General features: G+C 57.6%; 2 protein-coding genes across 10 annotated transcripts in view; one reads left to right on the top strand and one right to left on the bottom strand.

Annotated features, from left to right (window-relative positions):
* Positions 1-11,301, top strand: part of Tnrc18 (trinucleotide repeat containing 18) — an 89,613-nt gene extending 78,312 nt beyond the window's left edge. For all 8 annotated transcript variants that reach the window (XM_060368055.1, XM_060368061.1, XM_060368057.1 and 5 more), the window contains 6 exons: positions 4,127-4,243; positions 4,621-4,788; positions 5,116-6,470; positions 8,282-8,518; positions 9,100-9,174; positions 9,788-11,301. In XM_060368055.1, coding sequence (XP_060224038.1) covers positions 4,127-4,243; positions 4,621-4,788; positions 5,116-6,470; positions 8,282-8,518; positions 9,100-9,174; positions 9,788-9,994 — 2,159 coding nt within the window. In that variant the 3' untranslated portion in view covers positions 9,995-11,301. The remainder of the gene's footprint in view (positions 1-4,126; positions 4,244-4,620; positions 4,789-5,115; positions 6,471-8,281; positions 8,519-9,099; positions 9,175-9,787) is intronic.
* A 1,471-nt stretch (positions 11,302-12,772) lies between these two features.
* Positions 12,773-16,410, bottom strand: part of Slc29a4 (solute carrier family 29 member 4) — a 29,219-nt gene continuing 25,581 nt past the window's right edge. The window contains exons 9-11 of one of the 2 annotated variants that reach the window (XM_060368065.1): positions 16,220-16,407; positions 15,029-15,269; positions 12,773-13,872 (exon numbers count right to left, since the gene is read on the bottom strand). In XM_060368065.1, the coding sequence (XP_060224048.1) occupies positions 13,730-13,872; positions 15,029-15,269; positions 16,220-16,407 (572 nt within the window). In that variant the 3' untranslated portion in view covers positions 12,773-13,729. The remainder of the gene's footprint in view (positions 13,873-15,028; positions 15,270-16,219; positions 16,408-16,410) is intronic. The other variant, XM_021652974.2, reaches the window with a different exon arrangement.

The following is a 16,410-nucleotide window of genomic DNA, read 5'->3' as shown; positions in this document are numbered from 1 at the left end:
TGGGCAAGGTGGAACCTCATAGCAGTGCAATCATGTGTGGCCAACCGTGGTGGCGTGAAGCATGATTAACATCATGTTCACACGATAAACAGGAAGCAGAGAGTGGGGGGGGCACCAGACACCAGGTGCAACCTTCAAAAGGACCCGTGACCTATGACCTATGACCTATGCTACCGGTTAGGCCCCCAAACTGAAGGTTTCTACCCAATGTTAGCACAGACTGCCGGGCCTGAGTAGTCACATGGGAAAGCTGGGATGTTGTGGCTCCCACAGAGACTGGAAGTCACGCAGACAAAAAAAATAAATAGGGTAGGGGTGGCGTGATGGCCTGGAGGCAAGAATGCTTGCTTCAAAACCATGAAAACCAAGTTCATATCCCACCCACCCGCTGTCCCGTCTCCCTTCCCTTTCTTCCCCCTCCCTGTAACAACTCCAGCTCTTCAGACTGTGAAGGCAGGAGGATCGCTGGGGCTTGCTGCCATCTAGCCTTACAGAAAACGCGAGCCTCTGGTTTCAAGGCGGAACCCTGCCTTGAAGGAATGAATGATAGGCTGAGAATGCTAGGCGAGGATGCGTGATGCCCTCTGCTGGCCTCTGCATACACACGTGTGCTCAGTCACTCACACAGACACGCGCATACAAACAAGCGGAGACATACATATTTTAAAGCCAAAGGAGTTAACAGGTTCTTGGCTGGAGAGATGGCCTGGGCCGGTACAGGTGCTTCCTGGCCTTGCAGCATCCACATGGCGACTCACGCTGGCACTCCGGTGTGGAGGATCTGGTGCCCTCCTCTGGCCCGCATGGGTTCCTGCATTCACATGGTACACAGACTTATACAGGGCATACACACATACACCTACGTAAAAATGAGTAAGTCTTGGGGCTGGGGACAGGGCTCAGTGTTTAGCAGCACTGGCTGCTCTTCCAGAGGACCTGAGTTCAATTCCCAATACCCACATGGCGGTTCACAGCTGCCTGAAATCCAGCTCCGCGTGATTTGGCACCATCACATAGACATGCATGCAGCAAAACAGCAACGCACATAAAATAAATCAATCATTTTTACAAAGCAAACAAACAAAAAACCAAACAAGGCTTAAAACAGAGAAATAAATGGGTACCCCAGAAGATATATAGTGGGGATGTCAGACAAAACGAAGTGGATACTCGAGCAGTTCAAAGCTTAGTGATTCCAAAACCAACCTACGTGGGGATGTGGATGTTGGTTGGACCGAAAGGCCAAGCACAGCACATCCCTTAGCTACGTCACATTTTACACACCAGGAGACTGAATGCCGCTCAACAGCAGGTGCCCTGTGTGGTCTAAGCCATGATTGAGCTGGGAAGGTGTTTATTTTCCCACCTGCAAATCACTGAGCATTCCCCGGAAATGATGCCACCATAGGAAACGTTTACCTAGGAGTCTGGTATTCTGAGACTTCCTGTCTTCCCGTGTCATGCAGGGGTAGGCGCTCTCCAGGCTGCCTCAGGGGGCCTCTTGCAGTTTTAGAGCTGAGCCTGGCCAGCATGCTAAGGGTCCTTTTGGTCTCTTCTGTTTGACATTCTGTGTCGCATTCATGGTTCATCTCTTCATTTTAACAGATCTTTCAGTAGCTTGTGTGTTTGGAGAGGTGGGCTCGTGTAGCCCAGGCTAGATTTAAACCCTCTATGAGGCAGTGAGGACCCTGAACTTCTGGCCCTGCCTTCCTCCAGCTTCTAAGCACATGGGCCCTCTCGCTGAATTAATGCAGTGCCAGGAATAAGACGTGTGTGCCCCTGGCAGGCACAGCGCCAGCGGAGCCGCACCCCAGCCCCTTGTAGTTTTCTGAGACAGACTCCACACGTGATAAGTTTATCAAGGCCCCTGTGTTACCATCTGTTTAGTCTCCCCTTACTTAGAGACAGTTGAGCTGGGTATAGATTCCACACTGGAAATAACTTACCTCTTAACTTTTGTTTGTTTATTTGTTTGTTGAGACAGGGTTTCTCTGTGTAGCTCTGGCTGTCCTGGAACTTGGTCTGTAGACCAGGCTGGCCTCTAACTAGATCTACCTGCCTCTGCCTCTGCCTCTGCCTCTGCCTCTGCCTCTGCCTCTGCCTCTGCCTCTCAGATGCTGGGATTAAATCATGTACCACTATCGCCCTGGCTTCTCCATACCTTTTCAAAGTCAGCCTAGAACTAGCTGTGCAAACCAGATTGGCCTCGAACTCACGGAGATCCATTTGCTCCTGCCTCCCAAGTGTTGAGATTAAAGGTGTGTGCCATGATGCCTGGCTACAATTGTTTTCTATAGATTTGAGCTTCCCCTAGATTTGGCAAATTCACCACATTATAATTCCTAATCTGGGCACTGAGGAGATGGCACAGTGGGTAAAACAGTTTCTGTGCAAGTATGAGGACCTGAACTCAGAAGCCCAGCACCCAAGTAAATGCCAGGAGAGCATGTCTCCTTAGGATTCCAACATGTAGAAGACAGATGTGGGATCCCAAAGCAAACCACCTAGCTAGATTAGCGGAGTCAGTGAGATCTGGGTTCAGTTGGGAGAACTTGCCTCAGTCTGTGAGGTGGAGAGCGATGGAGGATACCCAGCGTCACCTGCTGGCTTGCACGCATGTGCACACATGTGCACGCATGTGAACCTGTACCTGCCTGCACACACACTAAAAATGTAATTCCTAAGTCTTTGTCGGAGGCTCATTTTGTTACTCTTTCTATAGAACTGTTTAGCCCTCTTGTTGTTTCTACTTTTCTGTCGTGTTTGTGTGTGTGCGTGTGTGCCCGCACGCTCGTGTACACAGGCATGAAATCTGCACATGCCAGGGCACTCATGTGGAAGCCCAGATGGCTTGCAAGCGTGTGCCCTCCACCTGCACTGTGCGGGCTCCCGGGATGCAGCTTGCAACTTGAGGTTTGTCAGCAGTGTGCGCATCCGCCACACCTTCCTGCCAGGCCTGGCTCTGAGTGTCCGATCCTCCCGCCCCAGGCTCTGAGTTCTGGGATTATAGGCACATATATACCACTGCTCACACCTTGACTCTGGGCTGCCTTGAGGGTTGATTTTTCAAGGAAATCTTTGCTCCACCAGGACATCTGGTTTTAGAGAATCTCACAGAGGGTGTTTTGTTCGTTTGTTGAGATTCCTTCGGCTCCTTTTTCCTTTCGTGTCCCCTCCTGGTCTGGGTTAGTTTTCTTCTTCCTGTCATTGGCGATTGTCCTGGCATCTTGGTTGGTCCCTGGGGGGAAGAGGGATTGAAGCGCCAGTCTGGAGCTCTGCAGGCTGGTGGGTGGGTGAGGCTTCTGTTGGGGATTCCCCAATACTGGTGTGGGAAGGTCCTTCCTCCTAACGGGTTGGTACCACAAGGCCCGTGTCTTTGGGGATTTGGACTGAGCATTTGCATATTGGAAGGGGCTGGCGTGTCTCCGCGTTCAGTATACAGATGTACCTAGTGCCCTTCCGTCTATAGCTGTGCAAATCTTTGCACCCATCCTGCATATACTGACCCCTTCCCTTCGTCAGCTATTGGGGTCTTCCTGCATCGTTGGCCTTGATTTCACCTCCTTCTGTTAGCACAGTAAAGCCAAATCTAAAATCATCCAGACTTGCTGGCACAGGCCTCCTCCCACAGGTACACAGCTGAGGCAGGAGGGATCACAAGGTCAAGGCTTCCCTGGGCTATAAAGTGAGTTCAAGGGCAGCCTGGGCATCTTCAGTGAGGTTCTGTCTCAACAACTGAAAGTGAAAACAGGGTTGGAGATTGGGCTCGACGGTAGAGCCTGTGGCATGCACAGGGTCTGATTCCAACTGCTCTCGATTGTGACTCTGCCCTATGGAATGTTCTGGAATGTTGGCACAGGCCCACTTCATGTCTTCGAGATTCAGAGCTGATGTACTTGGTAATGCTTTTCTGAGTGGCTTTGGGGAGGGTCTTGTGTATGAGCAAGCCCAGATATGTGTATGACCGGTCACTACCTCGGAGAGCGTAAGACACAGGGCCAGAAATGAGAGAGCTGGAGGGGCCGTCCTCTGCCCTTGACCCAGGTGGCCCTTAAAGCCCACGCCCGTGTACCCACCGCTGGGTCCCACAGCCCTCAGAGCCTCCTTGACGAGCCCTCTCCCCCAGGGCTGCTGGACATGGAAGACGACGGAGACCTGATCACCGTGGAGTTTGATGATGGCGACACCGGCAGAATCCCGCTCTCACACATCCGCCTCCTGCCGCCGGACTATAAAATCCAGTGTGAGCGACGAGCCTGTGGCTCGCGGGGAGGGAGGGCATCCTTGCAAACCCCAGCTGGCCCCCACACACCCACGCTCCTGTCTGGCTGCCTACCCGGCAGCACATCCTACCGGCTGCTCAGGGTTGCCTGCGTCCCCTCCACATGTCTCTGGGCTCAGTGTGGTTCTCTCTTCTTTATTTACATCCCTGGGATGGAACGCAGGGCCCTGTACAAGCTAGGCACTCTCTCTACCACTGAGCCACACCCCAGTCCCTCACTGGGGGATTCTAGGCCCTATTGCTGAGCTCCTTGATATGAATTAGCTGCAGGATATCCCATCTGTATGCAAGAAGCCTGGATCAGTAATACCTGAGCCACTGTCCCCTTTGTCCTGCAGGTGCCGAGCCATCCCCAGCACTCCTAGTGCCCAGTGCAAAACGCCGTAGCAGGAAGACCAGCAAAGACACTGGGGAAGGCAAAGAAGGGGCTGCCACGGGGCCTCAGGAGGCTACAGGGGCCAAGGCTCGAGGGCGGGGACGGAAACCCAGTGCCAAAAACAAGGGTGGTAAGTTTCCCCGGGTAGGGAGGGGCTGCGACCACTGTGGGAATCGGGTGCTGGGGTGTAGGGCATCCTGTGATGACCTGTCTCCACCTTAGGAGAATTCCAAGCTTCTGGGCAGTTTTGTGTGGTACTCTTACCGACTAAAGGAGTTGGAAAGCATTGGAAGGGCCTCCCGAGGGGCTTGCACAGGCAGGGACCTTGCCCCCAGCTCCCTCCCAAGGAGTCCATGGGGGCTTTCTGAGTGGGATCCCAGCTCATCCAGCAGGGAGGCATCCTACCTTTCTCCCAGCATTCTCCACCCTTGACCTCTAGTTGTGATCTCCCTATCAGACAGAGCTGCCGTCCTGGAGGAAGGGGCTGCCACAGACGAGGCCCCCAGTGCTCCCTCAGCTCTGGAGCCCATTAACACTCCAAGTTCCAAGAAGAGCACCCCGGAGCCGGTGGAGAAGCGGCCCAGGGCCCCCAAGGCTCGCTCAGTGTCTGCACAGCCCAGCCCCATACCGCCAACCTTCTCCAGCTGCCCAGCTCCTGAGCCCTTTGGGGAACTTCCGGCCCCCAGTGCAGCCCCGCTTATCAACATGCCCGTCACCATGCCTGCCACTCGCCCCAAACCCAAGAAGACCCGGGCCTCCGAGGGCACAGGTGCCAAAGGTCCCCGGAGGCCAGGGGAAGATGACGAACTACTTGTCAAACTGGACCACGAGGGGGTCATGTCTCCCAAAAGCAAGAAGGCCAAAGAGGCCCTGCTCCTGAGGGAAGATCCGGGGCCCGGGGCTTGGCCGGAGTCCACGGGGCTGCTCAGCCTGGGCAGCTACCCACCAGCTGTTGGCAGCAGTGAGCCCAAGGCCACCTGGCCCAAGGCTCTGGAAGGAGACCTCACTCAGGAGCCCGGGCCGGGGCTTCCTGTAGAGGATGCTGGCATCTCCGAGAGCCCGGACAAGGCCCAGGCGGAACAAGACGGGGCAGAGGAGTCCGAGTCCACCAGCAGCAGCAGCAGCAGTAGCAGCAGCAGCAGCAGCAGCAGCAGCAGCAGTAGCAGCAGCAGCAGCAGCAGTAGCAGCAGCAGCAGCGGTTCTGAGACGGAAGGAGAGGAGGACGCTGAGAAGAACAGGGAGGACGGCCGGGGTGCAGGGGGCCGGACCTGCAGTGCTGCCAGCTCCAGAGCCTCATCTCCCGCTTCCTCCTCTTCCTCTTCTTCCTCCTCGTCTTCCTCTTCCTCTTCCTCCTCTTCTTCCTCCTCTTCTTCTTCCTCTTCCTCCTCTTCTTCCTCTTCCTCTTCCTCCTCCTCCTCCTCTTCCTCCTCCTCCTCCACCACAGACGAGGATTCCTCCTGCAGCTCGGACGACGAAGCAGCCCCTGCCCCCTCCACGCAGCCAGCGCTCCCTGCCAAGGTGCCCAAGCCACCGAGCAAGGCACGGCCCTCAGCTCACTCCCCGGGCAAGAAGGCGCCCCCCGCCGCCCAGCCGCCGCCCCAGCCCCCGCCCCAGCCCCAGCAGACTCTGCAGCCCAAGGCCCAGACTGGGGCTGGAGCCAAGAGCCGACCCAAGAAGAGAGAAGGTGTGCACCTGCCCACCACCAAGGAGCTGGCCAAACGGCAGCGGCTGCCCTCAGTGGAGAACCGGCCCAAGATTGCCGCCTTCCTCCCCGCCCGGCAGCTTTGGAAGTGGTTTGGCAAGCCCACCCAGGTAGAGTTCCTGGAAGGGGGGTCACGGGTGAGGGGCCCCTGAGTTCCGGAAGAGCACCCTGGTTGCCAAATTCCTTTCAGTCCAGAGGCCGTGTCTGGTATAGAAGGGCCCTGCCTCATGTACACAGACTTCCTTTTGGAGCTCAAGTCTGGACAGAGCAGGGACCCACAGGCCCTCCTGTGGTGCCAAGGCCAGGAAGAGCGGGTCCTCCGGGCCTGCTTGTCAGTGCACCTGCCTCAGCATCAGTCGCTTCTCGACCGCCAGTTCAGCACGAGTGACCAGTCCACACCTTTTGCCTGGCTTAGACTCTGGGTACCCCCGAGCAGCCCGTGTGAGGTGGGCCAGGGGTCATGGGTCCCACCTCTACCTGACAGTGGTGGCTGGCCTTCCAGAAGCAGGCTCTAAGCACCCCCGGCCCCCTGTCTATCGTGTGCCCACCTACATGTGTAAAAAGCACACGTACATGTGTGTGCGCGTGCACACGCATCCTGGCACCAAGCCCACATGTGCGTGCGCGCGGGTGCTGTTAGGAGTTGGGGAGTGTCACCCCCGACCCCACCCCCCACCAGCCACACACTGCCGAGTTCTGAGTTCTGAATGGGACACTGTAGTGGTGCCAGGCTGGATTTGTAGACACTTGTGGGAAGTGGAGTCTGGCCAGAGGAAGTAAGTCCCTGAGGCGAGTGTCCTGAGTGTGCCATTGCTGGCCATTTCCTGTGAACAGCTGCGCCTTCCCTCGTTGCCGGGCGTCTTGCCCAAGCACAGAGGGTCAAATGGCCGTGGACTCCTCTGAAACCATGAGCTAAAGCAAATCTTCGTCCTTTTTTAATCTGTCAGGTATTTGGTCATCCGTGAGAAAAGTAGCCATCATAAATAGACCACAAACACATGAGCACAGGAGTAAAGCATCCATGTCCACATACACATACATGCAGCATGTCTGAGACGAGGTACACGAGTATATCACTTCTCAGTGGAGGATGTGGCCAGTGGCTATTCTGGAAGCTTCCATGTGGTGTGTGATGCAGCCGTCCTGGTCCACAGCCCGCCCCATACCTGTGGGTAGAAAGATCCCGAGCGCCAGCGAGTCAGTGTTACTGTGTCCTCCCACAGTAACCAAACACCCTCTGAATAGCCGAGCGTGAACTTGACTTGCCATCCTACTGCTGGGACCACAGGCCCGTACTAGCATGCCCGGTTTATGGCGTCCTGAGGATGGAGCCCAGGGCTTCATCCCTGCACCAGTCCTCGACACCATGGCTTTATTCTCTGGTGAGGTGCTGGGTGTCAGAGTGGAGAGGCGTAGGAGGGAATAGACTGCTTATGTCATGTCCAGGAAGCGAAGAAAGAGAGGGAGAGTTCAGGCCTTGAATTCCCCCAAGGGCATACCTTGATGGCCCAGTGACCTCGCCAGCCCCATCCTGCTGCTTCCTCCCCACTTCCTAGACCAGAGCCTCTGGGGACAGTAACTGACCGTCAGTAGCCAGGCTCATGGATGGGGTTCCCCTACCCACGGGCCCGTCCTGGCTCTGTGGCTTGGGCACAGGCGGAGAGCCGGAGGCCTGATAGTTCCTTTAAGGCTGCACCCGTTCCAACCCAGCAGCTGGTCGCAGCCCTCGCTGTGTGTGCTCAGGGCTGGCTGGGAGCGCTGCTAAACTCGGCTCTTCCATGCAGACCGCCAGGATTGCTGGCGGTGACTTAGGCCCAGGGGTGGGGGATTCAGGACTGCCCAGACGCGGCCTGGCTGGTGGGGCGCCCCACCTTCGGCTCCGTGGGGCTGGGCTCTGGTCCCTGATGAATGCATCCCACAGCGGCGAGGCATGAAGGGCAAGGCTCGCAAGCTCTTCTACAAGGCCATCGTCCGGGGCAAGGAGATGATCCGCATTGGGGACTGCGCCGTCTTCCTGTCGGCCGGCCGCCCCAACCTGCCCTACATCGGCCGGATCCAGAGCATGTGGGAGTCGTGGGGCAACAACATGGTGGTTCGGGTCAAGTGGTTCTACCACCCGGAGGAGACCAGCCCCGGCAAGCAGTTCCACGAGGGCCAGGTGAGCCTCCCCGCTGGGCACCGAGAGCGACGCCGTGTGCTGAGGTGTCTCGTTTCCGTTGGTGTGGCGAAGTGCCCTGGCGGAGAGCAGCTTGCAGGAGTAAGGGTTTTCATTTAGCTGGCAGCTCGGCGATAACACTCCTCCTGTGGGCAGTCACAGTGGCAGGAGGTGGGACAGCTGGCCACACCGCATCCACAGCGGGGAGCAGGGAACAAGGCTTTCGTGCCGAGCACGGAGCCTGCTTCCTCTGCTCACAGAGTCCAGGGTTCCCTGTGCAGGGAATAGCGCCGCCTGCAGTGGGCCGGGTCTCCCCTCGGTTAACAAAACCAGGCTAGTCCCCAGCAGATGTACCCACAGCCCAGCCCGACCTGGACAGTGCCATACTAAGACTGTCTTCCCAGATAGTTCGAGATCCTGACAATTCAAAACCATCAATTCAACCAGACGTGGCTGGGCATCTGGGCGCTGGGAACAGCGGCTCTTTAAGTGGGAAGGTGGAGTCTGGGGAGTCTGGTTGGCCTGGGATCCCAGGTGGGAGTACAATAAGGCTCAGACTTGCCCTCCTCTCCCCCCACCCCCAGCACTGGGACCAGAAATCGGGGCGTAGCCTCCCTGCGGCCCTGCGGGTCTCCAGCCAGAGGAAGGACTTTATGGAGGTGAGGAGGCAGCGGTGGGCCGATGGGGCTGGGGTGCGGGTTCTTCTGGACGGGGTGGGCTGCAAGCTGTGTGCTCTGCTCCCTCAGCCTCTCGCTCGTGTCTGTGGCTCTGAGCTACTGGGGTCCCTTTCTCTGTCCCACCCCGGGCCTCCCAGCATCCATCCCTTTCTGGGTCTTGCTCTGGCCCGTATCGGCACATCTGTCCACCTTCCCTTCTCGTTTCTCTCATTTTTATTTCTTCTCTGTGTGTCTGCGCACACACATGTTCACAGGCGTGGTGGAGAGTGTGCACATGGGTGTGGGTAGGGGCCAAACCCAGAGTTCACTAGTATGGCTGGTCTGACTAGCTGGCTTGCCCAGAGGCCCCTGTCTCTGCTGCTTCCGGGGGTTCTCAGGGTCTGAGCATGGTGGGGATGGCCGTCACGGCCCTTTTTGCTTTGGGTGCTCTGCCCCCTTGCCACCTGTTCCCCTGCCTCGTCTCTCTGTCTCTCTGTCCTTGTCCCCATCTCCCTCCATCGCTCTATCTCTGTCTCCAGGCCTAAGGCCCCCCGGGGACCCCCTGGTCCAGGGAGGGTTCGCTCCAGTCCCTGACCCCCACGCTTTGCCCACACAGCGTGCCCTCTACCAGTCCTCACACGTGGACGAGAATGACGTCCAGACAGTGTCCCACAAGTGCCTGGTGGTGGGCCTGGAGCAGTACGAGCAGATGCTGAAAACCAAGAAATACCAGGACAGCGAGGGCCTGTACTACCTCGCGGGCACCTACGAGCCCACCACAGGCATGATCTTCTCCACGGATGGCGTGCCTGTGCTCTGCTGAGCGCCGCCTCCCCAGCGGGCCCGCAGGGACCCCTCCCCACCACTGCCACGGCGCGGGACCCGTGTGTTGTGTGCATGCCAGTGTGTGCTCGTGGGTGTGTGCATGTAGCCAGGTGGACGCCCCGGGCAAGTGCGAGTGTGTACATGTGTGTGCCCGTATGCATGCACGTGTGCGCGCACATGTGCACACGTTCCCAGACCCTTTCCGGTCATCCCCTGGGGCCCTCGCGCTGAGGCCAACCCCTCCCCCTCCCCCTCAGATAGCAGGGTCAGATAGTCCGGCCCAGTGGGGACTTCCTCCAGCACTTTGTATTCGCTTTGTGAGGCCCGTAGAGGCTCTGGCTCTTTGGACGGGGTACGGGAGAGCTCCCCGGACCCACCCCGACGCTCAGTGTTGACTTCAGCCACACCCAGCACGGAGCCCACCAGAGGCCCCCCGCCACGGGCCCGGGGGCCCCTCAACGCCAGCCAGCTTCACCAATCACGCCGGGCATCTGGGCGCCTGCGTGCCCGGCCTCCACCCTCTCAGGACAGCCTGGACTTGGGGAACAAGGCAGGGGAGGGCAGCCCAGGAGCGTCACCATTCCCGGTGGGCCCCCAGCCCAGACCCTTACACTACAGAAAACCCCAATGGTGCTGAACCCCGCGTCCATGCTCGGCACGGCCCGCCCGACCCCTCCGCCAGGAGGCCCCGAAAGGGTTACCTGTACAGTTGATCGTAGCCTGCCCCTGTACCATACACCTTTAAATGGAGTCAGCTTTTTAATTATATATATAAAGATAAATATATATAAATATATATATATAAACTTTTTAAAACTGTGAAAAAATAGCTATGAAATTATAAAAAAAAAAAAACCACATTCTGACGTGCAGAATATTATTTTTTATTTACTGTTAGATTGTGAGTGTCTAGCACCGGCTTTATGCCTCCCCCAGCCCCCAACTCCCCTGCCCCCTCACCCCGACCCATGTGTACTGTGTGTGCCCCCAAATGGACGAGAGATGGAGACAGATGGAGGGGACCCGAGCCCAGCCCTCGGCTCAGCCCCAAGCACTTAACGGCCCCCTGTGCCTGCCAGGCCCCAGTGGGGCCTCCGGAGGCTTTGAGCAGACAATCTTGAAGGAAGGAAAAGCCAGATTTCGGTTTTGTTTTGTTTTCTTTTGGGGTGGGGGGTAATTACTGTTTCCTAATTTTTTTTTTTAAAGTTTCTTTTGGAATTTTGTTGGCAAATTCTGTGTGATCTTTTTTCATAAAAAAAAAGAAAAGAAAAGAAAAGAAAAAGAAAAAATTTAATTGGAAAAATACTATGTGTTGGAGTGGCTTATTTTCGGGGCCTGGGATGGGAGACTTGGTGTTGGGGGGTCCAGGTCCTTGTTCTAAGCACCCAGAGATGGAGAGATGGGAGCCACGCAGGGCTGTTTTTCAGTGACAGGAGCCCCGCAAGTCCGGGGGGGAAACTTAGAGTGCAACCTGGAGCTGCCGTACCAGGCACAGAGATGAGTTTGGTCCCAGTGTTTCAGAAAGGTCTCGAAGCCACAGTGGTCTGTCTTGTTTAAAATTCAAGAGGTAGGATCTGGAGAGGAGGCTCAGCGGGCCCCAGTGCTTGCTGTCCGGGTCAGTACCCAGCATCCACCCGGCAGCTCTCAACCGCATGTAACTCCAGTTCCAAGGAATCACATGATGCAGACATACATGCCGGCGAGACACACATAAATCTAAAAACTCTTAGGAGGGGTTGTCAGTGAAATACCTGCGGGAGCCCGTCCCCAGAAAAGACATGAAGCAGGCATGACGGTGCCCCACAATCCAGTGCACAGAGCCACTGTAGCCAAAATGCAAGTCCCAGGTCAAGAAAAGCCCGTGACGAGGAGCTGGATGTTATCTGAGCGTGGACAGCTCAGGCTGGCCTCTGAGTCCAGGCACGCTCAAGCCCACATCTGGAAGGGCCTGGGTCACACGCCTGTCTGGGTGGGGGAACAGTTCTGGGGCCTGGGCAGTGATCCAAGTGGACAGCTGCAGCCCTCCTAGGCTTTTCTGCGCCACAGCTGGGGAAGAGGACGGTGTGCAGTGACATGAGGAGTCAGACCTAGGGGGTGCAGGAAACGGGGTAGCGTGGGGGGGGGGCTTACTGTTGCCACCTGGCAGCCACCTGTGGCATCACCGCTGCTGCCCAACCGGGACCCACAAGGTTGCAGGCGCCCGAGGCTGCAGGACTGAGGTGGCTCTCCTCCTCCTGAGTCCCCGCTTTCAGACTCCTTCCCTCGGGACACAGAGCCCTGGGTGGATTCCAGGGACTCCCTGGCCAGCTGGTCTAGCCTTAAACATCGGGGAGCAGGCTTGGTGAGAGACCAGATAAAAAAGGTCATGCAGCAGTGGATACTGATGTCTTCCTCTGGCCTCTGTGCACATATACACACATGCATAATCACACACGCTCACACACACGCATGCCCACTCAGAGCCTCCAAATTGCCACCAGAACTGTGTACTAGGGAGAGCAGGACCACACCCCTCCCTCAGCTCTTTTCCCTAGGCACCCCCACCTCACGGGGCCAGTGGTCATCAAGACCAGTGCAAGCCCCGGATGCTCACCACTAGGCACCGGAGCAGCCCCCTGACCAACCAGCATTTCTGAAAACCCCTAGCGCAGGGCAGGCGGGCTGCTTCAAGGCGGGGCTGCAGAAGTCTCAGCACGGTGGGGAAGGCCTCAGAACCCCGGTTTGATCTCCCTACCCTCCGCCCCTCCCCCCCCCGCAAACACCTGCAGGACAGCGGTGGGCAGTCTCTGCCATCTTTAATGGCCAGTGCGGTAGTCAGAGGGTACACAGGTAGATGGGACACGGTAAGGGTGCTCGCAGCTGGGGCCACAGTGTGTGGAGAGGCAGGATTCCCGCCTCAGCAGAAGCTGTCTTCCGGAAGGAGGCCCACGGCCAAGCCTGCCACCCAGGGACCCACGCCTCAGCCTGCTGCTGCCTGCCAGGGTTTCAGGTGGCTCGTGTCGTTACTTGGTTCTCAATGGACAAGGGTGGGGCAGCCTGGGCCACCAGTGGGGCCCAGCTGTCCTCGCATTATAGCCAGGCTGAGGGAGCTGGGGGAGGAACAGGACAATGTCCTCAGCCCACACTTCAGCGGGTGCCTGGGGGATGTCCTCCACCTCAGGTGGGCTCACCCGGGTCAGCGCTGTTGCTATGACTACTGGAGGCCTGTGGAGACCTGTAGAGTCTCCCAGACTTAATGCTTGCTGTGGGGGAGAAGGGTTTGTGAAGCAGTGTCTGAGAACAAGAAGGGGACAGAATGGGCCTGGGGACCGTCACTTTCCTCGAGGATTTCTAATAGTCCTGAGGAGGTGGCCCCTGCCCAGTAAATGAAAGCCACACTGAAGACGGAGGGCCTTTGTGTTAGGCTCCCCCACATGGGGTCACAGGGCAGAGCCAGCCCAGACTTGGGGTCAGCCGTTCTGGCTTGCTCTGAGGCTGAATGATGCCAACACAGGGGGTGAAGGGCAGGTGTCTGACCAAACAGGACTCAGGGATAGGCGGTGCCCTGGTGTCGGAGACATGTTCCGACTGCAGTGGGCGACTGGAGCCAAGTGGCGGGGTGGCATTAGTGGCTTAGGAGGTGCCAGGACCCCACAGGCACTGAGGCGGGGGTGGGAAGGTCCTCAGGCCCGGGGGGGGGGGGCTGGCCCGAGAGGCCCTCCCTGGGCCCTGGGCAGGGTCAGGCGGGCCTGGCTCAGGGGCCGACAGGGACGGAGTCGTTGGCGGTGGCCGTCTGAAAGCAGCTGCTGTGGGCATCACGGGTGAGGCTGTAGGTGCAGTAGGCCACAGCGGAGCCCAGGGTCAGCCCCGACATATACGACACGGTCATGGTGTTTCCTGCAGGCAAGCATGGTGAAATGAGTAGGGGGCAGCCATGGGCGTTGAGGCCGCCCTGTGCTGCACTATCTCTGCGGCCATGGCCTCTCAGGGGTGCGGTGTGGCGACAGCGCTAGCGCTCTCCAGCCTGTGCCGCCCTGGTGAACGTTTCTCCCTGGAAACTCACCGTCCCACTTTAGGGTCTTCTAGGAGTGATGTCACCCGAGCCTTCCAGGCTTCGCCTACTTCTTTGTCCCTTTTTCCTTCCTTACTTCCTTCCTTTCTCCTTCTCTTCCTCCCTTCTCTCCCTCTCCCCTTTCTTTCCAGTCTTAGGGATACAATGCGTAGTCTTTCACAAGCTAAGCCAGTTATCTACCACTGGGCCGCACCTCCAGACCCTCCTGGGGGGTATGGAAACTTTAGACAGTGGCTCTCCCACTGAGCCACACCCCAGCCCTTCACTGGGGGATTCTAGGCAGGGGCTCTCCCACTGAGCCACACCCCAGCCCCTCACTGGGGCATTCTAGGCAGGTGCTCTCCCACTGAGCCACACCCCAGCCCTTCACTGGGGGATTCTAGGCAGGGGCTCTACCACTGAGCCACACCCCAGACCCTCACTGAGACTTTTGCACATGGCTCCCTCTGCTTGGATACCATTTCTTGCAGGGTCCTGTGCCTGTCTCCCTCATTTCTTCCTCCAGGATTTTGCTCATCTTCTCCGTAAAGTCTTGCAAGATCATTCTCTTTACACTATAGCCCCACAGTCCCTGCATCTGCCCTAACTTCTCAGACTAACAACCCCTAGGACTCAAACCAGGAAACACGTCACACCTGTCTGTTATCTCTCTGTTTATTGGCTGTCTCCATCTCAGGACTGTAGCCCTGCAAATGTGGGCAGCATCATGCCCCCACTGTCTGTGAGAGTGTCAGACATACAGGCCCCCCAACTAGCGGTAGAATAAGTGAACGAGTGAATGACTGAAATAAAGAAATTACCTATAAGTGTCCTATACCTACAACTCCTTTGTCACTTAACTTTTGGACCCAAATATATTTTCTGCTGGCTGCCCTTGGCTGGCTCCTCCTTGCTCAGTTTCTGAGCCCTCAGTTTCCTTGCCAGAGGCGCGTTAGGCTGTCAAGAGGAAGCCCTGGTGTCCTTCAAGCTGGCGGGTCTTACCTGCCAGCTCCCGCTGCTTGGGGCTCACTTTACCGGCTGCCAAGATCATGGGCACACTGCCAAAGTAGCCGTTGCTGATGCCCATTAGCAGTGAGAAGACGCAGGGCCAGGCAGGGTGGCGGAGGGCAGGCATGCCACTGGGGTAGACACACAGGATGAAGAGGGGGATGAAGACCACACGCAGGCAAGAGCAGGCAAGCAGGTGAGTGCCCCGCCAGTCCACGGGTAGCGCTGCCAGGATCTGCAGAGAGCAGGGAGTGGGGGGTCACCCACACAGCCAGGAGCCTGCTTCCTCACCAGGCCCTCCAGCTACGCCCTGTGCCCAGATACCCTTGGCTCCATCCAGCTTACACTGCAAGGCCCATCAAACCTCCTGTACTTCCCACCCCACTTTTCAGTACTGGTGATGCAAGGTAAGACCTGGACTATGCTAGAGAAGCACTCCACTGATGAGCCACGCCCCAGCCCCTTACTGGGGCATTCTAGGCAGGTGCTCTACCTCTGAGCCACATCCCAGCCCCTCACTGGGAGATTCTAGGCAGGTGCTCTACCACTGAGCCACACACCCCAGCCCCTCACTGGGGCATTCTAGGCAGGGCTCTACCACTGAGCCAGTGTCCAGCCCCTCACTGGGGGATTCTAGGCAGGGGCTCTACCACTGAGCCACATCCCAGCCCCTCACTGGGGGATTCTAGGCAGGAGCTCTACCACTCAGCCACACCCCAGCCCCTCACTGGAGGACTCCAGGTAAAGGGCTCTTGGTGTGGCTCAGTGGTAGAATGCTTGCCTGACAAGGGCAAGGCTCTGGGTTCCAGCCCCAACCCCATACTCCACAAAGCACAGTAACAACAAAACTGACCACAAAGAGACGTAGAGAGAGACCTCATCTGAGCTGCACGGTGGCTAGGGTCCCGCTCCAGCCCCAAACCCCAACTATTGGCATGACAGATATGCTGCCCCGCTGGCTGTGCCTGTGTCCTCCTCAGAGGGACCTGCTAGTGACCACGAGGCCGGAGAACTGGGGCTGATTGTAGCCTGAGATGCAGTTGACGCCACAGGACAGCGTTAGAGAAGGTGACACTTCCGGCTACCATTCTCCCCGCCGGGGAACTCACACGTACCTTCAGCCTGGGGTTGCTCCAGAAAGCCCAGAGGCTTCCTGGGGTTCCCCAGTGCTGCCCCAAGGCTCACCTTGCCCACAAAGTCTGACAGGTTGAACACGGCCATGACCAGGATGGGCAGCCACTCGCCCAGCACACAGTGGCGGATCTCGGACTCCAGGCCAGGAAACAGGCACAGCGTGATGAAGTAGGTCACGGCGATGGACAGCATGTCGGCCCAGATGACCCGTGCCACAACATAGCGATGCAGCAGCAGAGCTG

Source organism: Meriones unguiculatus, chromosome 15, assembly GCF_030254825.1.
Source record: "Meriones unguiculatus strain TT.TT164.6M chromosome 15, Bangor_MerUng_6.1, whole genome shotgun sequence".
Classification (NCBI taxonomy): Eukaryota; Metazoa; Chordata; class Mammalia; order Rodentia; family Muridae; genus Meriones; species Meriones unguiculatus.
This window is presented reverse-complemented; position numbering and strand designations above follow the sequence as displayed.